Source organism: Nerophis ophidion, linkage group LG13, assembly GCF_033978795.1.
Source record: "Nerophis ophidion isolate RoL-2023_Sa linkage group LG13, RoL_Noph_v1.0, whole genome shotgun sequence".
Lineage (NCBI taxonomy): Eukaryota > Metazoa > Chordata > Actinopteri > Syngnathiformes > Syngnathidae > Nerophis > Nerophis ophidion.
The window spans coordinates 59,309,032-59,336,182 of NC_084623.1; the positions used below are offsets into that span (position 1 = coordinate 59,309,032).

A 27,151-nucleotide genomic window follows, 5' to 3' on the forward strand; every position below is an offset into this window, starting at 1 on the left:
CTGAGTACATCATCAACTATTATGTTACAGTAAAGTCTAGCCCACCTGCCACCTGAGTACTTCATCAACTATTATGTTACAGTAAAGTCTAGCCCACCTGCCACCTGAGTACATCATCAACTATCATGTTACAGTAAAGTCTAGCCCACCTGCCACCTGAGTACATCATCAACTATTATGTTACAGTAAAGTCTAGCCCACCTGCCACCTGAGTACTTCATCAACTATCATGTTACAGTAAAGTCTAGCCCACCTGCCACCTGAGTACATCATCAACTATCATGTTACAGTAAAGTCTAGCCCACCTGCCACATGAGTACATCATCAACTATCATGTTACAGTAAAGTCTCGCCCACCTGCCACCTGAGTACATCATCAACTATCAAGTTACAGTGAAGTCTAGCCCACCTGCCACCTGAGTACATCATCAACTATCATGTTACAGTAAAGTCTAGCCCACCTGCCACCTGAGTACATCATCAACTATCATGTTACAGTAAAGTCTAGCCCACCTGCCACCTGAGTACATCATCAACTATCATGTTACAGTAAAGTCTAGCCCACCTGCCACATGAGTACATCATCAACTATCATGTTACAGTAAAGTCTCACCCACCTGCCACCTGAGTACATCATCAACTATCATGTTACAGTAAAGTCTAGCCCACCTGCCACCTGAGTACATCATCAACTATCATGTTACAGTAAAGTCTAGCCCACCTGCCACATTAGTACATCATCAACTATCATGTTACAGTAAAGTCTCGCCCACCTGCCACCTGAGTACATCATCAACTATCATGTTACAGTAAAGTCTAGCCCACCTGCCACATTAGTACATCATCAACTATCATGTTACAGTAAAGTCTCGCCCACCTGCCACCTGAGTACATCATCAACTATCATGTTACAGTAAAGTCTCGCCCACCTGCCACCTGAGTACATCATCAACTATCATGTTACAGTAAAGTCTAGCCCACCTGCCACCTGAGTACATCATCAACTATCATGTTACAGTAAAGTCTAGCCCACCTGCCACCTGAGTACATCATCAACTATCATGTTACAGTAAAGTCTAGCCCACCTGCCACCTGAGTACACCATCAACTATCATGTTACAGTAAAGTCTAGCCCACCTGCCACCTGAGTACATCATCAACTATCATGTTACAGTAAAGTCTCGCCCACCTGCCACCTGAGTACATCATCAACTATCATGTTACAGTAAAGTCTAGCCCACCTGCCACCTGAGTACACCTCTGCTGTGTCGAACAGGTTGACTCCGCCCTCGTAGGCAATGGTCATCAGCTGCTCTGCTACCTGATTGGACGACACACAAAGAGAACAAGGACACCTGTGAATGTCCACCTGTACACCTGTGGGTGGAATGCACAAATATATATATATATACATATATATATATACATACAGATATATATATATATACTTGACTTTCAGTGAATTTTAGTTATATATACATGTATATATATATATACACACATAAAATAAATACTTGAATTTCAGTGTTCATTTATTTACACATACACACACACATAACTCTCATCTACTCATTGTTGAGTTAAGGGTTGAATTGTCCATCCTTGTTCTCTTCTCTGTCACTATTTTTCTAACCATATGCATGTACAGTAGATGGCAGTATTGTCCTGTTTAAAAGTGTCACAACATTGCTGTTTACGGCAGACGAACTGCTTTACGGTAGACGAAAACGTGACTGCTGTTGTTGTGTGTTGTTGCCGTGCTGGGAGGACGTTAATGAAACTGCCTAACAATAAACCCACATAAGAAACCAAGAACTCGCCCTCGATCATTCTACAGTTATAACGTCATTGTTTATATTGTGGGAAAGCGGACGTGAAAACAGGCTGTCCTCACTCAGGTCCGCATGGAGCTGGAGGGGGCGTGGCCTCCAGCTCCACCTGAATTTCGGGAGGTTTTCAGGAGAAAATTTGTCTCGGGAGGTTTTTGGAAGAAGCGTTGAATTTCGGGAGTCTCCCGGAAAATCCGGGAGGGTTGGCAAGTATGGTACACAGGGACAATTTGTAAGAGACCAGACTGTGGGGTGCAGAAATCCCCCATGATGCATTGCTCAAAGGATTGGAGCCCTTGACCGAGTGCTTTGAAAAGAAGCTGGAAACAAAAAGAGCCAGAAGCATCCATTTCATCACGAGGAGGTTCCTCATGACCTTGCAAGGTCAGCAGACCTGGCCTGAAGACTGCTTCTAATTGGTCTTCAAGGAATAGACTTCCTGCCCAGGAAAAGGTAAGTGGCTGTGAAGATGCACACAAATAAAACTGCAGACAGTCAAACACTCATTTACCCCAAAGCAGGACTGCTTTGGACTTTTTCTTGACAAATATGTAGCAATAATGACTATTTTTTATGAGATTGTTTTATTTGTGCAGATTGTTTTCCTGCTCTCACACTAAAGTACCACAGACTGACAAATCTAAGTTTGCGTTTCCACCTTCAAAACCAGCACAATATATACATTTGTGTTGTCAAAGAACTAAAAAAATGCACTCTCGGTGTAAATTTAGCATGAAGGCTTGGGACTGAAATTCTAACAGTTTACACGTGCATTGTAGCAAAAAATACGAGCAAAATGAGCTAAAAAAAAACTAGCATGCTAACAGAACTATGATACCATGCTAACAGCGAGCTCTAGTAAAATACCAACCTAAAGTACATTGATGTGTATACCTGCTAAATTAGCTAAACAAAAACAACCAAGGAACAAAATATATAACTTTGAGGGATGTAGCTGAAAAATTCATTAAAAAATGCTAGCATGCTAACGTTGGCATGCATCAAATATCACAATATGACAGGAGCGTAAACCTACAAATATATCTGGAAAAAAAAAGCTAGCATTTTAACATATCTATGTTAACGTGCTAACAGCTAGCACTAGTGACATACACACCTGTAGTACACTAATGTGTATATCTGCTAGGTTAGCTTAACAAAAACAATCAAGCATACATCAAGCAACAAAATATGTAACTCTGAAAGGTGTGGCTGGAAAATTCAAATGTTAGCATGCTAGCGTTAGCATGCATGAAATATCAATATGACTGGGGCGTATAACTACAAAATCATCTTGAAAAAAAAGCTTGCATGCTAACAAAACTATGTTAACATGCTAACAACGAGCACTAGTGAAATAGCAACTCATAGTACATTGATGAGTATATCTGCTAAATTAGCTAAAAAAAATAATAATCAAGCATGCGTCAGGTAACAAAATATATAACTCTGAGGGATGTAGCTGAAAAATTCTTTTAAAATGCTAGAATGCTAATGTTGGCATGCATCAAATATCACAATATGACTCTTTTTACATTTTTTATATGGTTTTACATTTTTTTACATACTACATTCTAACTGATACTAATATTTATGTATCTTAAATACACTTAAATTGAAAATGAAAAGAAAGCTTCAGCACTTTAGTATTTTTTTTGTCCTTAAGAATATTTTTTTTTACATTTTTTACTTTTTTTTTACATACAATCACGCAGTACTATCAAGAATACATTTTAACTAATACTAATATTTTTGTATCGTAAATACATTTAAAGTGAAAATGAAAAGCTTGACCACTTTAGTCATATTTTTTTGCGCTTAAGAAACTTTTTTTTTAAACTTTTAAATGTTTTACATTTTTTCATATACAATTACGCAGTGCTAGCAAGAATACATTTTAACTGATACTAATATTTATGTATTTTAAATACATTTAAAGTCAATATGAAAAGCTTCACCACATAAGTCATATATTTTTTTGCATTTAAGAAACATTTTTTTACATTTTTAAAAATGTTTTTACATACAATCACATGTGCTCACAAGAATACATTCTAACTAATACTCTTAATAATGTATCTTGAATACATTTAAAGTGAAAATGAAAAGCTTCACAACTTTAGTCATATTTGTTGGGCTTAAGAAACTTTTTTTTTTTTACATTATTTTACATATAATCATGCAGTGCTAGCAATAATACATTCTAACTATTACAAATATTTTTGTGTCTTGAATACATTTAAAGTGAAAATAAAGAACTTCACCACTATACCATGAATTGATTAACTTGATTGAAAAACTTATTGGGGTGTTACCATTTAGTGGTCAATTGTACGGAATATGTACTGAACTGTGCAATCTACTAATACAAGTTTCAGTCAATCAATCAATATAGTCATATTTTTTGCGCTTAAGAAACTTTTTTTTAATTGATCTTTTTTTACCATTTTTTCACATACAATCACGCAGTGCTAGCAAGAATACATTGTAACTCATACTAATATTTTTGTATCTTAAATACATTTAAAGTGAAAATGAAAAGCTTGACTACTTTAGTCATTTTTTTTGCGCTTAAGAAACTTTTTTTTATTACATTTTTGACATTTTTTTTACATTCAATCACACAGTGCTATCAAGAATACATTCTAACTAATACTAATATTCATGTATCTTAAATACATTTAAAGTGAAAATGAAAAGCTTCACCTCTTTAGTCATATTTTTTGCGCTTAAGAAACTTTGGCTCTAGATTTCTTCTGCTTGTTTGATATTGTCATTACTGCCACAAAAGTGGGGGAAAAAAAGTGTCTTTTCGTGCCTTTGTGGCCATTTCTGGGTCTAAATTGTACGTTGGTTTATGTCCACAACCTTCTACTATTCATTTGATTATTTATGAGTTGTTTCCTTGCAAGCTTGCAAATTTCTGAAGTGGACAGAGAAGACTGGTTGAGAGCGGGTGTATTTAAAGAAAAGTTGAGTACTTTAAAGGCGTTGCACGTGATGGCGCCCAGTGGTCCGTCCACCCGTGGCAAGTACAAGTGCGCGACAAGGCTGGGGCTTGTGGAGTCGGAGCTGTGCAGCAGCTGGACGTGTGAGATGGGAGGCAGAGTGTTGAAGTTGCAGTGACATTGCAGCTGGAAATAACAAGCAAACATCCTCTGCTCTTCAGGCTCACACATCAGTCATCTTACATAAGTTTGTGTGTGTGCCTGCAGGTTTGTAACACTGCCTGAGTGTGTGTGTGTGTGTGTGTGTGTGTGTGTGTGTGTGTGTGTGTGTGTGTGTGTGCGTGTGTGTGTGTCAGCAACACAAACATCCTCATTCTTAAACTGTGTCCTAGACACACACTTTGTTAGGCCCGCCTACTTTATCTCAATCATCTAATATTTGCAGCAAAAGTGCAACAAATGTAATTAATGCTGATTGAAGTGTTTTCAGGATGAGTTGCATTCATTGGTGGGGTGGACAAAGAGAAGACCTTCTGGAGGAAAGTTCTGTGGTCAGATGAAACAAAAATGGAGCCGTTTGGCCACAATACCCAGCAATATGTTTGGAGGAGAAGAGATGAGGCCTTTAATCCCAGGAACACCAGGCCTACCGTCAAGCATGGTGGTGGTAGTATTATACTCTGGGCCTGTTTTGCTGCCAATGGAACTGCTGCTTTAAATGGGACAATGAAAAGGGAGGATTAGCTCCAAATTCTTCAGGACAAGCTAAAATCATCAGCCCGGAGGTTGGGTTGTCATCCAGCCTCTTCCTGGAAGTCAATGGCATTGCCATACTGGATTAGTACTATAATACACCTTATGGCACAACCTGGACACATCATCAGTGATTCTCCCAGGATATATATACATATATATATATACATACATACGGACATATATATATATATATATATATATATATATATATATATATGTCTTGATTGGATTATCCAGAGAATAGTGCTCGATACCGTGGTAGAGCGCAATATGTATGTGTGGGAAAAAATCACAAGACTACTTCATCTCTACAGATCTGTTTCATGAGGGGTTCCCTCAATCATCAGGAGATTTTAATGGAAGCATTCACATACAATGGTTTATATAGGGCACAGAGTGGGTGGGTACAGGCAGGCGTAGGGTGTGGTGATTGGCTCATGTGTTACCTAGGAGGTGTTTCCGTCTATGGCGGCATGTTGAAATGATTTCACTGCGCTTGTTGAGGGATGATAGATCTGGATGATATATAATAAACAGTTTCTCTTTCAAGCATAGGTTGCATCTTTTATTACCACTGTTGTAAGGTGTGCTGGATGCAAGAATTTGCCATGTTATTGAATATTCAACATTATTGTCTTTGAGGTTCCAAATGTGTTTGCTGAGTTCTGTAGAATTCTGCAAAGTCTGGTTTCTAAAGTCTGGTTTATATATATATATATATATATATATATATATATACATATATATATATATATATATATATATATCCATTTTCCACTGCTTGTCCCTTTCAAGGTCGTGGGGGGTGCTGGAGCTGCACACGGGTGGAAGGCGGCGTACACCCTAGACAAGTCGCCACCTCATTGCATGGTGTGTATATGTATGTATGTATGTAAATATACGTATGAATGTATATATATGTATATATACGTATGTATGTATGTATATATATATATATATATGTATGTAAATATATGTATATATACGTATGTATGTATGTAAATATATGTATTATGTATATACATATATTTACATACATATACATACATACATACGTATATATACATATATATACATTCATACATATATTTACATACATACATACATATATACATACATGTAGCTAAAATTATTTAGCCTAATACGGGACCCATTTAAAGAATTTGGAGACCCCTGTAGTGAATAATTGTGTGTCATTGTTCAACATGAAATTAGCATGAAAATAAAAGGAAAATGTTTCGTACCTCATCTGTTATCTGACCTCCGAAAGTAACCCACGTACCTGAAGGACAGGAAACACAGTCAAAATAACATCTCATGCATTTCTACCTGTGTGTGTGTGTGTGTGTGTGTGTGTGTGTGTGTGTGTGCGTGTGTGTGTGTGTGTGCGTGTGCGTGTGTGACATAATGGAGTAAACTAAGAAGAATGTCATGTTCCCTAGAGACACAACAAGTCGTGTGAGAAATGATCAGCATTTGTGACTTCCTGTTAGCACTGTGGAACTCCAGTAGTGTGACTGCTGTCAGAACTCATTACACTTACTCTCTTCTTCTTCTTCTTCTTCTTACGTCTTAGGTGTGGGAGCATTAGTTTTAGTTACCAGCCTCCCCACCACTAGATGGCGTAGTTAATGAAGTTTTAGTTAGCAGCCTCCCCACCACTAGATGGCGTAGTTAATGAAGTTTTAGTTAGCAGCCTCCCCACCACTAGATGGCGTAGTTAATGAAGTTTTAGTTAGCAGCCTCCCCACCACTAGATGGCGTAGTTAATGAAGTTTTAGTTAGCAGCCTCCCCACCACTAGATGGCGTAGTTAATGAAGTTTTAGTTAGCAGCCTCCCCACCACTAGATGGCGTAGTTAATGAAGTTTTAGTTAGCAGCCTCCCCACCACTAGATGGCGTAGTTAATGAAGTTTTAGTTAGCAGCCTCCCCGCCACTAGATGGCGTAGGTAATGAAGTTTTAGTTTGCAGCCTCCCCACCACTAGATGGCGTAGTTAATGAAGTTTTAGTTAGCAGCCTCCCCACCACTAGATGGCGTAGTTAATGAAGTTTTAGTTAGCAGCCTCCCCACCACTAGATGGCGTAGTTAATGAAGTTTTAGTTAGCAGCCTCCCCACCACTAATTGGCGTAGTTAATGAAGTTTTAGTTAGCAGCCTCCCCACCACTAGATGGCGTAGTTGAATGTGTTGAATAAAAAGCCTGCGACAATCATTTCCTGTCTGCAACCGAGTCCTCATTCTTGCCAAAGCCTAACAACTCCAGTAGTAATATTTTGTTTAGTTAGGCAATTAATGTATTATTGGAACTTGATGACATTTCATTCAGTAAATGCTACACACAACACATTAGAAATGACTGAAATACAAATAAATAAAAATAAATGAGAGGGAAGTGAGGTCTACTCACCAAGTCCGAGACACGACACTCTTAGTCCAGACTTGCCCAGGTTCCTGCAACAATGATATTAAAAAGATGAATATTCTGTCGCTCCAAGCTGCTCCACATTGTATTCTTTGTTCATACTGACGGAGATAGATATCTACATATATCCATATTTAAGTTATTTCTTTCTATAGTCATATTTGAAATAGTTGTTTCCATTTGTACTCTTTCTATTTTTTCTCCATCTCATGTCCATGGTACACTGCAAGTTAACCTTGGCTTTAGGAATGTGAGGAAGAGAGATACTCATTATTCTTATCTCATCCTGTCTCAGGCTAAGTAGAACAATAGACATGTGTATTCGCTCTGAAGGGTGGGGGCTATTGACATATTGAAAAAAACAACACTTCCGTAATGTTTTCAGATCAAATTGGCAACACGATTTGAATGTGTTGTTTTTAGGTTGGTCTCTCCAAAGCTTTGGAATACATTGCAAAATACCTATTCGGTTCTGGGTGATCATTTAAACTCAACTTACTGTATGTGTCATCAAAAGAACTTGGGATTGACCAGCAACTTAAATTCCCTTGGAGGAACATCTGGTCCTAACGCAACAATACCTATTTATTATCCACACTTCTTTCCTGCGCCTGTCAAAAGCACTCCAGTGAATAATTGCTGACAAATTGTTCATTTAGCATCCAAACTGAAAGCACTCTGAATTTTGAACGACACTTTCGTTTGATAAGCAGCAGACATGTTTTGTTTTCTCTGAGCGGCAGCAAGCTGGTGAAAAAGAGGAGGACTGACTACTATCAACTTGTAGTATTTATGTTTTGTTTCTTCACCATGTCTCAGTGAGCCTGTTGCTGGTCTTGTCAACCTGGTGCGGACATGAGGACCACTTGGTGGTGGGAATGGACCAAACATGACCTGAGGACCACTTGGTGGTGGGAATGGACCAAACATAACCTGAGGACCACTTGGTGGTGGGAATGGACCAAACATGACCTGAGGACCACTTGGTGGTGGGAATGGACCAAACATGACCCGAGGACCACTTGGTGGTGGGAATGGACCAAACATGACCTGAGGACCACTTGGTGGTGGGAATGGACCAAACATGACCTGAGGGCCACTTGGTGGTGGGAATGGACCAAACATGACCTGAGGACCACTTGGTGGTGGGAATGGACCAAATATGACCCGATGACCACTTGGTGGTGGGAATGGACCAAACATGACCTGAGGACCACTTGGTGGTGGGAATGGACCAAACATGACCCGAGGACCCCTTGGTGGTGGGAATGGACCAAACATAACCCGAGGACCACTTGGTGGTGGGAATGGACCAAACATGACCTGAGGACCACTTGGTGGTGGGAATGGACCAAACATGACCTGAGGACCACTTGGTGGTGGGAATGGACCAAACATCACCTGAGGACCACTTGGTGGTGGGAATGGACCAAACATCACCTGAGGACCACTTGGTGGTGGGAATGGACCAAACATGACCTGAGGACCACTTGGTGGTGGGAATGGACCAAACATGACCTGAGGACCACTTGGTGGTGGGAATGGACCAAACATCACCTGAGGACCACTTGGTGGTGGGAATGGACCAAACATGACCTGAGGACCACTTGGTGGTGGGAATGGACCAAACATCACCTGAGGACCACTTGGTGGTGGGAATGGACCAAACATGACCTGAGGACCACTTGGTGGTGGGAATGGACCAAACATGACCTGAGGAGCACTTGGTGGTGGGAGTGGACCAAACATAACCTGATGACCACTTGGTGGTGGGAATGGACCAAACATGACCTGAGGACCACTTGGTGGTGGGAATGGACCAAACATGACCTGAGGACCACTTGGTGGTGGGAATGGACCAAACATGACCTGAGGACCACTTGGTGGTGGGAATGGACCAAACATCACCTGAGGACCACTTGGTGGTGGGAATGGACCAAACATGACCTGAGGACCACTTGGTGGTGGGAATGGACCAAACATCACCTGAGGACCACTTGGTGGTGGGAATGGACCAAACATGACCTGAGGACCACTTGGTGGTGGGAATGGACCAAACATGACCTGAGGACCACTTGGTGGTGGGAATGGACCAAACATGACCTGAGGACCACTTGGTGGTGGGAATGGACCAAACATGACCTGAGGACCACTTGGTGGTGGGAATGGACCAAACATGACCTGAGAACCACTTGGTGGTGGGAATGGACCAAACATGACCTGAGGACCACTTGGTGGTGGGAATGGACCAAACATGACCTGAGGACCACTTGGTGGTGGGAATGGACCAAACATGACCTGAGGACCACTTGGTGGTGGGAATGGACCAAACATGACCTGAGGACCACTTGGTGGTGGGAATGGACCAAACATGACCTGAGGACCACTTGGTGGTGGGAATGGACCAAACATGACGCCGGTGAGGAAACATTGAACAAAATGCTGATTGGACTTGAAAAGAAGACTTGAACAAGTCATCATATTTACCACACGACGGGTGAAAAAGTGCACTGAGATGAAGAAGAAGAAGCTTTCTGACACACTTCACCTACGCACACTTGGAGAGCAGCAAACATACGGCCCACATCTTGTTTCTCACTCCAGACTGGGTCCCCACAGGAGCCCAGTCTGAAATCCACTTTTGATTACTCATCCTCCCCCAGCATTTACCTTTTCCCACCTTTTAAAGGGCGCCGTAAGCGTGGACCCATCACTCTTCCTGTTCTGTAACTTTGTATAATAGTCCTCCGATCTTGAACGGGTTTGTGCTGAAAGTCCCATTTTGTTGTACTTGTGCAATGACAATAAAGACTATACCACACCATACAATACCATATATGCCATACCACACCATACAATACCATATATGCCATACCACACCATACAATACCATATATGCCATACCACACCATACAATACCATATATGCCATACCACACCATACCATGCATGTTATGGCACGGAATAAGTAAAGACAAACCCTATAATTTCCCCATTCCACTAGTCTATCTTATCCATCAGGGCACTGCTAGGCTAGCATCACACTGCGGGGGTAGAAGTGACACACACACACACACACACACACACACACACGGGCCATGAAATATTGATTGACATATGAAGCCCCGTCATTACTTGGTCAAACATGACAAGTCTTCTGCATCAATGAAGTTATTATGTGATGGACATGGATGACATCATCCTTACTTTCCACTCTCCACTCCAGAAGACCAAGATAAGTCATGGACCTAGTCCTTGTATTGGACCTAGTCCTTGTATTGGACCTAGTCCTTGTATTGGACCTAGTCCTTGTAATGGACCTAGTCCTTGTATTGGACCATGTCCTTGTAATGGACCATGTCCTTGTAATGGACCATGTCCTTGTAATGGACCATGTCCTTGTAATGGACCATGTCCTTGTAATGGACCATGTCCTTGTAATGGACCATGTCCTTGTAATGGACCATGTCCTTGTAATGGACCTTGTCCTTGTAATGGACCTAGTCCTTGTAATGGACCATGTCCTTGTAATGGACCATGTCCTTGTAATGGACCATGTCCTTGTAATGGACCATGTCCTTGTAATGTACCTTGTCCTTGTATTGGACCATGTCCTTGTAATGGACCATGTCCTCGTAATGGACCATGTCCTTGTAATGGACCATGTCCTTGTAATGGACCATGTCCTCGTAATGGACCATGTCCTTGTAATGGACCTTGTCCTCGTAATGGACCATGTCCTTGTAATGGACCATGTCCTTGTAATGGACCTTGTCCTCGTAATGGACCATGTCCTTGTAATGGACCATGTCCTTGTAATGGATGTGGCTTTGGTCCAACGTGTGTCTTTGGAAGACCTTTGAAGCAATTGTGATTAAATAGGATTAATATTGTATTTACAATTAAAAAAAAAAACTTATGTCAGTCACAGGAAACTTTTCCACTAGGATGCAAAATGTCTCCCACAACATTGTGTAAATAAGTGTTGGCATGTCAGGACTGATGCTTGTCCTAAGAACACTTCTAGGTGTGTAGCAGCACTTGGACCTGGGTGTGTAGCAGTACTTGGACCTGGGTGTGTAGCAGCACTTGGACCTGGGTGTGTAGCAGCACTTGGACCTGGGTGTGTAGCAGCACTTGGACCTGGGTGTGTAGCAGCACTTGGACCTGGGTGTGTAGCAGCACTTGGACCTGGGTGTGTAGCAGCACTTGGACCTGTGTGTAGCAGCACATGGACCTAGGTGTGTAGCAGTACTTGGACCTGGGTGTGTAGCAGCACTTGGACCTGGGTGTGTAGCAGCACTTGGACCTGGGTGTGTAGCAGCACTTGGACCTGGGTGTGTAGCAGCACTTGGACCTGGGTGTGTAGCAGCACTTGGACCTGGGTGTGGTGAAGCACTTGGACCTGGGTGTGTAGCAGCACTTGGACCTGGGTGTGTAGCAGCACTTGGACCTGGGTGTGTAGCAGCACTTGGACCTGGGTGTGTAGCAGCACTTGGACCTGTGTGTAGCAGCACATGGACCTAGGTGTGTAGCAGTACTTGGACCTGGGTGTGTAGCAGCACTTGGACCTGGGTGTGTAGCAGCACTTGGACCTGGGTGTGTAGCAGCACTTGGACCTGGGTGTGTAGCAGCACTTGGACCTGGGTGTGTAGCAGCACTTGGACCTGGGTGTGTAGTGTAGCAGCACTTGGACCTGGGTGTGTAGCAGCACTTGGACCTGGGTGTGTAGCAGCACTTGGACCTGGGTGTGTAGCAGCACTTGGCCCTGGGTGTGTAGCAGCACTTGGACCTGGGTGTGTAGTGTAGCAGCACTTGGACCTGGGTGTGTAGTGTAGCAGCACTTGGACCTGGGTGTGTAGCAGCACTTGGACCTCGGTGTGTAGTGTAGCAGCACTTGGACCTGTGTGTGTAACAGCACTTGGACCTGGGTGTGTAGCAGCACTTGGACCTGGGTGTGTAGTGTAGCAGCACTTGGACCTGGGTGTGTAGCAGCACTTGGACCTGGGTGTGTAGAAGCACTTGGACCTGGGTGTGTAGCAGCACTTGGACCTGGGTGTGTAGTGTAGCAGCACTTGGACCTGTGTGTGTAACAGCACTTGGACCTGGGTGTGTAGCAGCACTTGGACCTGGGTGTGTAGTGTAGCAGCACTTGGACCTGGGTGTGTAGCAGCACTTGGACCTGGGTGTGTAGAAGCACTTGGACCTGGGTGTATAGCAGCACTTGGACCTGGGTGTGTAGTGTAGCAGCACTTGGACCTGTGTGTGTAACAGCACTTGGACCTGGGTGTGTAGCAGCACTTGGACCTGGGTGTGTAGTGTAGCAGCACTTGGACCTGGGTGTGTAACAGCACTTGGACCTGGGTGTGTAGTGTAGCAGCACTTGGACCTGGGTGTGTAGCAGCACTTGGACCTGGGTGTGTAGTGTAGCAGCACTTGGACCTGTGTGTGTAACAGCACTTGGACCTGTGTGTGTAACAGCACTTGGACCTGGGTGTGTAGCAGCACTTGGACCTGGGTATGTAGCAGCACTTGGACCTGTGTGTGTAGCAGCACTTGGATCTAGGTGTGTAGCAGCACTTGGACCTGGGTGTGTAGCAGCACTTGGACCTGGGTGTGTAGCAGCACTTGGATCTAGGTGTGTAGCAGCACTTGGACCTGGGTGTGTAGCAGCACTTGGACCTGGGTGTGTAGCAGCACTTGGACCTGGGTGTGTAGCAGCACTTGGACCTGGGTGTGTAGCAGAACTTGGACCTGGGTGTGTAGTGTAGCAGCACTTGGACCTGGGTGTGTAGCAGCACTTGGATCTGGGTGTGTAGCAGCACTTGGACCTGGGTGTCCATGATGTAAATAAGTGGGTGACAAAAGAGCTGAGGCGTCAGTTCCACTCTGCAGTTAGTGAAAGTGCAGCTGACTCCACATGCTGGCTGCAAATATGTCATCCATGCAGGAGCTTCTGTTCCTTTCTTTCTTCCCGCGGCGACATGATTACACACTGTTGTCACATCCCAGCATGCTTCACTTCTCCTGCTCTTTGTCACACAAGCTTCTCTTCCTTTTCACCACTTTCAGTGTTGAAATGAAAAGTGTGCAAAACACTCCACTTCACTGTGGAAATAATGAAAAAGTGTACAAGGCATTTGCAAACACTGTTGCTGGGTTGGTAGAGCAGCGTGCTGGCAACTTGAGGGTTCCAGGTTCGATCCCCGCTTCCGCCATCCTAGTCACTGTCGTTATGTCCTTGAGCAAGACACCTGACCCACCTGCACCCAGTGCCACCCACACTGCTTTCAATGGAACTTACATATTGGCTTTCACCACGTAAAGCGCTTTGAGTCACGAGAGAAAATCGCTATATAAATGTAATTCACTTCACTCAGGGGCCACATTGTGCTAAAAAAAAATTTGGCGGTTGGCTTTCATAGTGAAAGCCATTATCTAAGTTGAATGTATGTATATATATATATATATATATATATATATACATACAGACGGACGGACGGACAGATAGATAGATAGATAGATAGATAGATAGATAGATAGATAGATAGATAGATAGATAGATAGATAGATAGATAGATAGACAGATAGATAGATAGTACTGTATTGATTCCTTCAGGAAAATACCAAATTCCAGCAGCAGTGTACAACGTTGAGATCAATTGAGATCAATTAAACAGTAAAAAGTAAATAATGGGGTTATAATAGAAACAAAATAGAAAAATATGACAATAAGAATAAGAATAAAAAGCAACAATGAGAATAAAAATATAACAGTAAAATAAGAATATAACAAGAGGAACTAGGCAGTAGTGACCATATTAAAAAAAAATATATATATATATATATATTTATATATATGAAGTGGTGACTTGTTCAGGGTGTACGCCGCCTTCCGCCCGATTGTAGCTGAGATAGGCACCAGTGCCCCTGCGACCCCAAAGGGAATAAGCGGTAGAAAATGGATATACGGATGGATATATATGTGTGTATGTATGTATGTATATGTGTATGTATGTGTGTATATATATATATATATATATTTACATATGTATGTATATGTATGTGTGTGTGTATATATATATATATATTTACATATGTATGTATATGTGTATGTATGTGTGTGTGTATATATATATATATGTGTGTGTGTATGTAAGTATATGTGTATGAATATATATGTATGTGTATATATATACATATATATATGTGTGTGTGTATGCATGTGTGTGTATATATGTGTATGTATGTATATATATATATTTACAGTATATGTGTATGTATGTGTATGTATGTATGTATATATATATATATATATATATATATATATATATATATATATATATATATATATATATATATATATATATATGTGTGTGTGTGTATGTGATGGTCCAATGTGGTCTACATTACAGGTGATGTAGACCACATTAATTGATTTGTTTGCTTTGGTTTTTGTCCGCCATCTTGGGTTTCATGCCGTTCTAGAAAGTTGTTGTCCGGGAAAGAACTTTCCTCCCTGACCAAGATGACCACAAACAACATCCGACAACACGTGATTGTTGTTCAGATATTTGTTTTCCCCTTCAGTTCCTGCCGACTCTGCAGTTATCCCACCCAAACAACATCCATCACCCTCAACGTCACATCTCTTGGCGTACGCCGGTTCCATTCCGCTCAGTCGGCAAAACTGCTGATGAAAAGGCCGAGCGGTCCAAACTTGACGGAGAGTCCGAGGCCAATGGTTTGGATTGTGCTGACCAAACGCAGAAAGTGGGGCGTGTCCTCGTTTGAAGATGCCTTCACGGTGATATCCTACATGTGACACCTAATCCATATCAATAATAAATGTCTTTCATCATTTTTCTTCCACTTTAGAAAGATATTAACGAGATGAATCAAACATAGATGAAGTGACTATGACATTGTTTCAACACACAAACATTATTTCGGTCCATAACGGAGATACTGTACATGTTTGGGTTTTGTAGCAACAGTAATATTGCACAATATTCTTTAGATACTGTACATGTTTGGGTTTTGTAGCAACAGTAATATTGCACAATATTCTTCAGATACTGTACATGTTTGTGTTTTGTAGCAACAGTAATATTGCACAATATTCTTTAGATACTGTACATGTTTGGGTTTTGTAGCAACAGTAATATTGCACAATATTCTTTAGATACTGTACATGTTTGTGTTTTGTAGCAACAGGAATATTGCACAATATTCTTTAGATACTGTACATGTTTGTGTTTTGTAGCAACAGTAATATTGCACAATATTCTTTAGATACTGTACATGTTTGGGTTTTGTAGCAACAGGAATATTGCAAAATATTCTTTAGATACTGTACATGTTTGTGTTTTGTAGCAACAGTAATATTGCACAATATTCTTTAGATACTGTACATGTTTGTGTTTTGTAGCAACAGGAATATTGCAAAATATTCTTTAGAGTCTCACATTTGCTTTCAAATGCTGAGCACAAGACTTGTTTGTCAATGCAAGCACGCTTCTGATGAATTATGATAGTTTAATAATGGAATATATACTAAATAATTAGATGAGTCAATCATATTAACAGTAATAAAAGTGAGCTGTGACATTGTGCTGACATCAGCGTTTTGTCCTTCTGTTACATCACAATATTGTTGATAAAAAACACAACTGTGGATTGTAGAAGACGATAACAAATACTGCTTGGTACTTGTGTTGTCTTCATGCCGATAATGTACTTCCAGACTTGTCTAAATAAAGAGGACCACAAAAAATGTAATTATTGTCTTTATTTGAACATGTAATCTTAGTGTACATGAAACATATGTTTATTATTGTCATTTAGTTCTTAAATAAGCTGTTGAACATACTAAACAACTTGTATTTTAGTAGTAAGTAAACAAACAAAGACTCTTAATTAGTCTGCAGTAACATTGTGTCATTTATACACCTATTATTTTATACACATTATGAGGGACAAACTGTAATAATTGAGTAAGAGTCTATTTGTTAATGTACTGTTAATATCTGCTTATTTTCTGTTTCAACATGTTCTATCAACACTTCTGTTCAAATGTAATAATCACTTATTCTTCTCTTCTTTGATACTTGACATTAGTTTTGGATGATACTGCACATTTAGGTATGGATCATGTCGATACCAAGTAGTTACAGGATCATACATTGGTCATATTCCAAGTCCTCATGTGTCCAGGGACGTATTTACTAACTTTATAAACATAATATGCATTTTAAAAAACGGAAAAAGATTTTGTGAGGACAAAAAATATCGATGTAATCATAGTAGTATCAACTAGATTGTACTTGGTATCATTACAGTGGATGTCAGGTGTAGATCCACCCATGGCGTTTCACGCGCGCTAGCTTTTGTTAGCTATGGTATCCTCCTACAGTGTGTAGTGAAGCATGTTTTGCTATTCCTCATCCTCCAGTGATAATGATACTTATTCCGTCCCACGTGTCTGTGTCCGTGACGTAAACAAGTTGACAGATAGTTAACATGAAAATCCCAAGGAAATGGAAGAAAGAGTCCAGGCCTTTTATCTTTAAGAATATTTAGTGATTTTCACAGAGAATGTACTTTTCTTTTCTTCTTGTCTAATTGGTCTTTTTTTTCTTTGTTCTCTCTTTTCCTTGTATTGATTAGTTTATTTTGGTTATCTTTTTTGTTTGTAAAAATGTATAAAGAGACACAAAATATATGTCAAATAAACACTACTAAGTAACAACATGTCAATACATTTTTGCTGCATAACATGTTTTCACACACACACACAGCCCATACAATAGCATGTAAACAGTAGGGATGTCCCGATCCGATATTGATATCGGAAATCGGTCCGATATTAGCCAAAAAAGTGAATATCGGATTTTATCGGACTGAATCTAAAAACTCTGATATAAGCGCTCCGATATAAGCTGTCCATTTGCCGCTGCAGCACTTCTATAATAGGTGACTGGTTTGATCACACTCCAACACAGTAGGTGGCGGCAATGCCCCTAAATTAACGTTGGTGGCGGCCGCGGAAGAAGAGCGTCTCTGATCCAGCATGCACAACCCACGTGATCACAACAACGACAACGCGTGTGCTCAGCAAAGTGTAGTGATGTCGGCTGTGTGGAAGTATTTTAACTCACAGCATGCCAAAATGCTTATCTTCTTTAAAAAAAATCTCCACATTATGCTCGGACTGCAGAAAGTGGAGAAGGAGGAGGAGGAGTAGTAAGGGTAGTCAGCACTGACTGATTACTATTTGTTTTATTCTCTTGTTATTAGAGTGATATGTTTATTGTGTTTACACTATTCTTCAGTGAAGACTAAGAGTAATTACTGCATTGTTTTGGGCATAGTCAGTCAGTGAAACTGGAGCTGTGAACTCTTAATTTAGAGCAGTTGCACAGTGGACAATATTATGTTGTTTTTGTCCCTGCCCACAGTTGTTTCCAACATACGCTGACAGTAAAAAGATAACTGAAGTGAACTTGAATTGTTTGCACTTTAAAACGTTTTTTGTTTTTATTTTATTGGATTTATTTAGGTTATTTTTCAGGGTCTTCTAATTTATTCTTTTCAATTGTATAATTATGTTGGTATTAGTGGTTATTTTGCAATTTAAATATAACATTTTGTTTTTATTGGATTTGTTGAGGTAATACTCTTATGTTGAAGGATAAAATTTATGTAACCAATTGGTTAATAATAAATGGGTCAGTTTTTCCTATACCTACTCTTGCTGACTATTGTTTTCTGTTTTAACACTACATCAGTAACAGTAACATCATTTTATCAAGCCTTTTCTAACATTCTACAAAACAAAATAAGGAATAAATATATGTATAATTCGTGCCTATATCGTATCGTATTGATATCGGTATAGGCAAATACTCAAGGCTACAATATCGGTATCGTATCGGAAGTGAAAAAGTTGTGTCGGCACTGTTTACTAAACAGTGCTCATAAACGTATGTAAATAGTCCTAACACTTAAAGCCACACATGAATAAGATGTACATATGGAATGCTTATAAAGACAGGATAATATACATGATATACTGAAGAGGAGAGACACAAACATTCTTTAGAGGAGTGAGCTAGCGAGCAAAGAAGCTAAATGCTAAGTAGCAACAAGCTAAAACAGGAGAACTAGCTATCTTCACACACTACTATTTTTTTACATTTACACGCACACACAACGTCTTCATGTTACTCATAAAACAGACACAAGACTTACAGACATTGTTTCCAAGCCACTTCGTGGAAGAAACAACACACTTTAAGCGCTGAATCACGTAAACACGTCTCGTGTGTAAACAAGTGAGCGTCATACTGTCACACGCAGACTTCCGGAAACCAGAGGAAGGAGCAACTCGCCTTCAAAATAAAGGTCCCTTCTTAATACCGAATAATTTTACATCACAATACTTGTATTATAACACTTGTAAGGTTTTTCAGTGTTATAACTTCACCTTTATCTTTACGTTTTACACCAAAATGCGTCCATTCTCCATTTTTTGTCCGCACACTGTGTCTGCTTGTAAGTACTCTTTGTGTGTGCGCTGCCGAACATGCTCTTCTGCTCAGCAATTTTTATGCCCGTTAAAAAAAAACGGGGAACCGGTTCTTTTCAAACAGAGTATAGAAACATTATTGATTAATTAGTACCGCGATACTGTACTAGTGTCGGTATACTGCACAACCCAACAAGGTATAAATAATTCTAAGTCTCCTATTTTAGTTGTTTTCAAGCATTTTGAGTAAATCTCAGGTCATCACATATACACGTTTGTGTGTTAGCAGCCACAAATGTTAGTATGTGGCTAACATAGCGATGCATATTTGATGAAGAAAAAAACAAGATGATCACATTTAAAGCTAACTGAAAAAGACAGTTGGCAAAGATCCAAGCTTTATTTTAAGATGCGTAGCAAAGCCTCTTTTTTTTTCTAAGTAAGTGTTTATTCATAGTGGACTGCCTCTAAGTAAGTGTTTATTCATAGTGGACTGCCTCTAAGTAAGTGTTTAATCATAGTGGACTGCCTCTAAGTATGTGTTTATTCATAGTGGACTGCCCCTAAGTAAGTGTTTATTCATAGTGGACTGCCTCTAAGTAAGTGTTTATTCATAGTGGACTGCCCCTAAGTAAGTGTTTATTCAAAGTGGACTGCCCCTAAGTAAGTGTTTATTCATAGTGGACTGCCTCTAAGTAAGTGTTTATTCATAGTGGACTGCCTCTAAGTAAGTGTTTATTCATAGTGGACTGCCTCTAAGTAAGCGTTTATTCATAGTGGACTGCCTCTAAGTAAGTGTTTATTCATAGTGGACTGCCTCTAAGTAAGTGTTTATTCATAGTGGAATGCTTCTAAGTAAGTGTTTATTCATAGTGGACTGCCTCTGAGTAAGTGTTTATTCATAGTGGACTGCCTCTAAGTAAGTGTTTATTCAAGGTGGACTGCCTCAAGTAAGTGTTTATTCATAGTGGACTGCCTCTGAGTAAGTGTTTATTCATAGTGGACTGCCTCTAAGTAAGTGTTTATTCAGAGTGGACTGCCTCTAAGTAAGTGTTTATTCATAGTGGACTGCCTCTAAGTAAGTGTTTATTCATAGTGGACTGCCTCTAAGTAAGTGTTTATTCATAGTGGACTGCCTCTAAGTTTAGTGTTTATTCATTGTGGACTGCCTCTAAGTAAGTGTTTATTCATAGTGGACTGCCTCTAAGTAAGTGTTTATTCATAGTGGAATGCTTCTAAGTAAGTGTTTATTCATAGTGGACTGCCTCTGAGTAAGTGTTTATTCATAGTGGACTGCCTCTAAGTAAGTGTTTATTCATAGTGGACTGCCTCAAGTAAGTGTTTATTCATAGTGGACTGCCTCTAAGTAAGTGTTTATTCATAGTGGACTGCCTCTAAGTAAGTGTTTATTCATAGTGGACTGCCTCTAAGTAAGTGTTTATTCATAGTGGACTGCCTCTAAGTAAGTGTTTATTCATAGTGGACTGCCTCTAAGTAAGGGTTTATTCATAGTGGACTGCCTCTAAGTAAGTGTTTATTCATAGTGGACTGCCTCTAAGTAAGTGTTTATTCATAGTGGACTGCCTCTAAGTAAGTGTTTATTCATAGTGGACTGCCTCTAAGTAAGTGTTTATTCATAATGGACTGCCTCTAAGTAAGTGTTTATTCATAGTGGACTGCCTCTAATTAAGTGTTCCATGTCAACAAAGCAAGTATGCCTGATAGAAACCACTCACAATTAGAGCCCCTTTTTTCTAAAAACGTGTTAGCTCAATGCTAATTTACATTGGATATGCCATATACATGCTCCTGGTTAGCATGAGTGCTTTACAAGGCCTTTGGAACACCTCCTAATTTGTCACTGAAAATGTTAGAGGAATATTATTCCTCCTTTTGGCGGAAAGCGATCGCCTTAAAAAGTTAGTGTTGCTAGAAGAGTTTTCACACATTATGAGAACGCGTCAAGTTAACTTTCGGTTTCGATTCCTGACAATTTGTAGCAACAAAGGAAGACACAATCAGATGACCTTGTTAGGGACTTTAAGACAGCTGGCTGCTTTCTATTCTTTGTACTTGTGAGAATAAATAGTTGTATCGTTTGTATTTTTGAGAATAAATAGTTTTATTGTTTGTATTTTTGAGAAAATAAATAGTTATATTCTTTGTACTTGTGAGAATAAATAGTTGTATTGTTTGTATTTTTGAGGATAAATAGTTGTATTGTTTGTACTTGTGAGAATAAATAGTTGTATTGTTTGTATTTTTGAGAAGAAATAGTTGTATTGTTTGTATTTTTGAGAATAAATAGTTTTATTGTTTGTATTTTTAAGAATAAATAGTTGTATTGTTTGTATTTTTAAGAATAAATAGTTGTATTGTTTGTATTTTTGAGAAAATAAATAGTTATATTCTTTGTACTTGTGAGAATAAATAGTTGTATTGTTTGTATTTTTGAGAATAAATAGTTGTATTGTTTGTACTTGTGAGAATAAATAGTTGTATTGTTTGTATTTTTGAGAAGAAATAGTTGTATTGTTTGTATTTTTGAGAAGAAATAGTTTTATTGTTTGTATTTTTGAGAAAATAAATAGTTATATTGTTTGTATTTGTGAGAATAAATAGTTGTGTTGTTTGTATTTTTGAGAAGAAACAGTTGTATTATTTGTATTTGTGAAAATTAACAGTTATATTGTTTGTATTTGTGAGAATAAATAGTTGTATTGTTGTGTCTCAGAAGACAGAAAGTGGAAGGAGTGATGTTGGTAGATCAACAGTCCAGTTGTGATCCAAATAATGATGTAGGTCACATTTCTATGGAGTAAACAAGTAAACAAGTAAACAAAGGTCCATCCAGCATATTTCTCCTTTGGCCTCATTTCCTGAATGTTTAATGCGTCCACATTTGCATACGAGTCACATGACGTCTTTTTGCCCTTGAATAATCACAACTAGAATGAGATAATAATAGTATTAATCATAGCAATAGATAAAATAGAAAATAACACAATAAACAAATAAAAGAACATTAGATGAGTTTAACATGGTCAATAAAAAAAGCCTGCTTAAAAAGGTATGTTTTACTTATAAAATAAGAAGACACTGAATTTTTTTACACTGCTTTTCTTTACACTCAATTGTTTACACGGATTTTTTTTACACATCATTTTTATACACTGATTTTTTTTACACCAATTTTTTTCAGACTGAATTTCTACACACTGGATTTATTTTAAACTGACTTTTTATATGCTGTTTTTTTCTTACCCACTGAATTTTTTTTACACTGATTTTGTTTACACGGAGTATGTTTTACACTGAAACTGTCAATACGTGAACTTTGGGCTTTGTTTTCCCGGAATGCAAAGGAAAGTTGGAGCGGGCAAGGCGTGAAGGTAAGGACGTATTTATTAATTACTATTAAAAAAAGGAACAAAAGGCGTGCACAAGGCGGAAGTACAAAAACTTGGCTAATGAAACAAAAACTTGCACAAAGGCAGAAACTATGAACAGGAAGCAAAACTCGATAACTGTGAGATGAAAAAACAAAACTTTCATGGCATGGCAAGAAGTGAAGTGAAGTGAATTATATTTATATAGCGCTTTTCTCAAGTGACTCAAAGCGCTTTACATAGTGACACCCAATATATAAGTGACATTTAAAGCAGTGTGGGTGGCACTGGGAGCAGGTGGGTAAAGTGTCTTGCCCAAGGACACAACAGCAGTGACTAGGATGGCACAAGCGGGAATCGAACCTGCAACCCTCAAGTAGCTGGCAAGGCCACTCTACCAACTGAGCTATGCATAGCTATGACCAGGCATGAGTATCAGAGGTAGCATGGCATGAAGTGAGCAGAGGTACAGTTGCCAGCCTGACTTCCTGGCAACTATCGGTTTAAATAATTGTGGCATGATTAGTGAAAACAGGTGCGTGACTCCAAATGTGAAACAAGTGAAACTAACGGTTGCTATGGTGACCAAACAAGGGAGTGAAACAGCAGGAAGTGAGTGTCCAAAAACCAAACAGAACATGACTTAAACCAAAACATTATAACACACATGACAGACTTACTGTACAATGTCTGCTGTCACAGTATAAAGACTGATGGGATGTTTATATCTTCCCCTTTACGTCAACAAGTCTTCACAATCCTCATGCGGGTTAAAAAGTGTCTTTTGGTGTCTTTCTGACCATCTCCAGGTCTAAGTTGGATGTGACAGTTGACCAACTTGTGGCTTTATGTCCACCGCCTTCAACTATCCAGGTGAGGGACATGATTTATCATCTAGAATGAACTAAGCACATGAATAACGCAAATGAAGCCTTTTCTCATCACATCATTGAGGACAAAAAGCTCTTTATCGCTACTTCTTCTTCTGGACCTTCCAGCGGGACAAGATGATGCTCATCAGGACTGGTTGAGGAGCTGCTGATGAAGCCAAGATGGACGCCAGCAAGAAGGGTAATTAGCCGGCAACCAAGGCAGGAAGGGGGCGTTGAAGAAAGCTACAATTAGCGAGAGTGTTGTCATGCAGACAAACTGTAATCACGGCTTGGGGAAGGAGAGAAGAAGACTGGAATGTTGGACCGACCATGTTAGGAATAAGAACAATACATCCACTCTGGAAGTGATATTGTTGGGATTTGTCTTCTAAAAAACGAAAAATGTGTATGTATATATATATATATATATATATATATATATATATATATATATATATATATATATATATATATATATATATATATATATATAAAATGTATATATAGTCAAAGTTACTGTGGTTTATTATTTCATCCCTACAAGCCTGTTTCACGGGTTTCCCTGCACTTCATGGTAGTTTATAAGTTAAGCCGTATAGTTTATAAACTCCCCTGAAGAGTAGGGAAACCCGTGAAACAGGCTTGTAGGGATGAAATAGCCCCCGTGTTTTTCCTGACCTAACGCATATATATATATATATATATATATATATATATATATATATATATATATATATATATATATATATACAGTATATACATGTATATATACAGTAGACATATATATATATATACAGTATACATATCCACAGCATATATATGTATATATATATATACAAATACAGTATATACATATATATATATATATATATATACATACATATATACATATATACGTATATAAACATATGTGTGTATATATATGTTTATATATATATACACCCAGAGTATATATATATATACAGTGTACATATACAGTGTATATATATATATATATATACATATACATATATATACAGTATATATGTATGTTTATTTTTTACCATCCAAACACTGCTAAGCTACCTTTAACTGTTACTCATTTTCTAGTCCAGTTGCACGTGCAGAGTGAGCAATTGCCAACACTAAATTTCAAGGTTTATAAAACAAGGTTCCCAAACTAACGGCCCACAACTGCCAATCGGATCTCATCGTTCACTCAAAAGAGTCGTTCAAAAGGCTCGACCCGTTCGCGAACGTCACATCTCTGGTGTGGGAAAGCAGGACTGGCGCACACACACACATGCACGTGTGTGTGTGTTCCATTGTTTCAGCACAACGTTCCACCAAGTGGAGCTGAGACCCGTGAACAAAAACCTGCACTAACACACACAAACACACCTTGAAGTAAACCCACACATCCACCATCTCCATGGAGACAGAAAGTCAATTACACGGCCTTCATATGGACACACACACACACACACACACACACACACACACACACACACACACACACTTCCTGTACGTAACCGAGGAAACGATACTTGTATGCAAATGTTGAAAGCTTTGTGATTTTGTCTTCATGTTTACGTAATCTTCAGACTTTAATAGCAGGCTGCAAACATCCATCACCTTTAAATGAGGATTAATAACATTTTATATTCACATTAATAACATTTTATATTCACATTTTGCCATTTTTACACATCTTGGCCAGAAAGTGGAGTTTTGTGTGTGGGTGGCAAAATAGTCAGCAGTGATTTTTGAGGTGGGCTGCACGGTGGTGGAGGGGTGGTTGCGTCTGCCTCACAATACGAAGGTCCTGAGTAGTCCTGGGGTCAATCCCGGGCTCAGGATCTTTCTGTGTGGAGTTTGCATGTTCTCCCCATGACTGCGTGGGTTCCCTCCGGGTACTCCGGCTTCCTCCCACCTACAAAGACATGCACCTGGGGATAGGCCCCTCCCACCACCAAAGACACGCACCTGGGGATAGGCCCCTCCCACCTCCAAAGTCATGCACCTGGGGATAGGCCCCTCCCACCTCCAAAGACATGCACCTGGGGATAGGCTCCTCCCACCTCCAAAGACATGCACCTGGGGATAGGCTCCTCCAACCTCCAAAGACATGCACCTGGGGATAGGCCCCTCCCACCTCCAAAGACATGCACCTGGGGATAGGCCCCTCCCACCTCCAAAGACATGCACCTGGGGATAGGCCCCTCCCACCTCCAAAGACATGCACCTGGGGATAGGCCCCTCCCACCTCCAAAGACATGCACCTGGGGATAGGCCCCTCCCACCTCAAAGACATGCACCTGGGGATAGGCCCCTCACACTTCCAAAGACACGCACCTGGGGATAGGCCCCTCCCACCTCCAAAGCCATGCACCTGGGGATAGGTTGATTGGCAACACTAAATGGTCCCTAGTGTGTGAATGTTGTCTGTCTATCTGTGTTGGCCCTGTGATGAGGTAGCGACTTGTCCAGGGTGTACCCCGCCTTCCGCCCGATTGTAGCTGAGATGGGCAATAGCACCCTCCGCGACCCCAATGGGAATAAGCGGTAGAAAATGGACGGATGGATGATTTTTGAGGTCCGATTCTCACGTTTACTACATCAACATTCTCATCTCAACCACGCCTGATATTATTTACCTGTGAAGACACACCTTTATAACATACACTACATTGCCAAAAGTATTTGGCCACCTGCCTTGACTCATATATGATCTTGAAGTGCCATCCCATTCCTAACCCTTAGGGTTCAATATGATGTGAGTCCACCTTTTGCAACTCTTCTGGGAAGGCTGTCCACAAGGTCGCGGTGTGTGTGTATATAGGAATTTTCCAGCATTCTTACAAAAGCGCATTGGTGAGGTCACACACTGATGTTGGCGGAGAAGGCCTGGCTCTCAGTTTCTGTTCTAATTCATCCCAAAGGGTTGAGGTCAGGACTCTGTGCAGGCCAGTCAAGTTCATGTACACCACTCGGTCATCCATGTCTTTATGGACCTTGCTTTGTGCATTGTTGCAGAGTCATGTTGGAAGAGGAAGGGGCGTGCTCCAAACTGTTCCCACAAGGTTGGGAGCATGGAATTGTCCAAAATGTTTTGGTATCCTACAGCATTCAAAGTTATTTTCATGGGAACTATAGGGCCAAGCCCAACTCCTGAAAAACAACCCCACACCATAATTCCTCCTCCACAAAACTTAACACGGATAGAAAAGCATGATTCATCAGGGTAGAGAAGGCATCTCCACTGCTCTAGAGTCCAGTGGCGATGTCCTTTACACAACTGCATCCCACGCTAAGCATTGGACATGGTGATGTATGGTTTAGATGTAGCTGCTCGGCCAAGGAAACACATTCCATGAAGCTCTGTGCGTACTGTACGTGGGCTCATTGGAAGGTCACCTGAAGTT

At 40.1% G+C, this 27,151-nt stretch overlaps 1 protein-coding gene across 6 annotated transcripts in view; it reads right to left on the reverse strand.

Annotated features, from left to right (window-relative positions):
- kcnab1a (potassium voltage-gated channel subfamily A regulatory beta subunit 1a) overlaps nucleotides 1-27,151 on the reverse strand; it is a 105,265-nt gene that overhangs the window by 24,016 nt on the left and 54,098 nt on the right. For 5 of the 6 annotated variants that reach the window (XM_061919299.1, XM_061919297.1, XM_061919296.1 and 2 more), the window contains 3 exons: nucleotides 7,943-7,986; nucleotides 6,778-6,815; nucleotides 1,242-1,321 (listed from right to left, as the gene is read on the reverse strand). In XM_061919299.1, the coding sequence (XP_061775283.1) occupies nucleotides 1,242-1,321; nucleotides 6,778-6,815; nucleotides 7,943-7,986 (162 nt within the window). Of the gene's footprint in view, nucleotides 1-1,241; nucleotides 1,322-6,777; nucleotides 6,816-7,942; nucleotides 7,987-19,209; nucleotides 19,332-27,151 lie in introns of those variants that run through there. The other variant, XM_061919301.1, reaches the window with a different exon arrangement.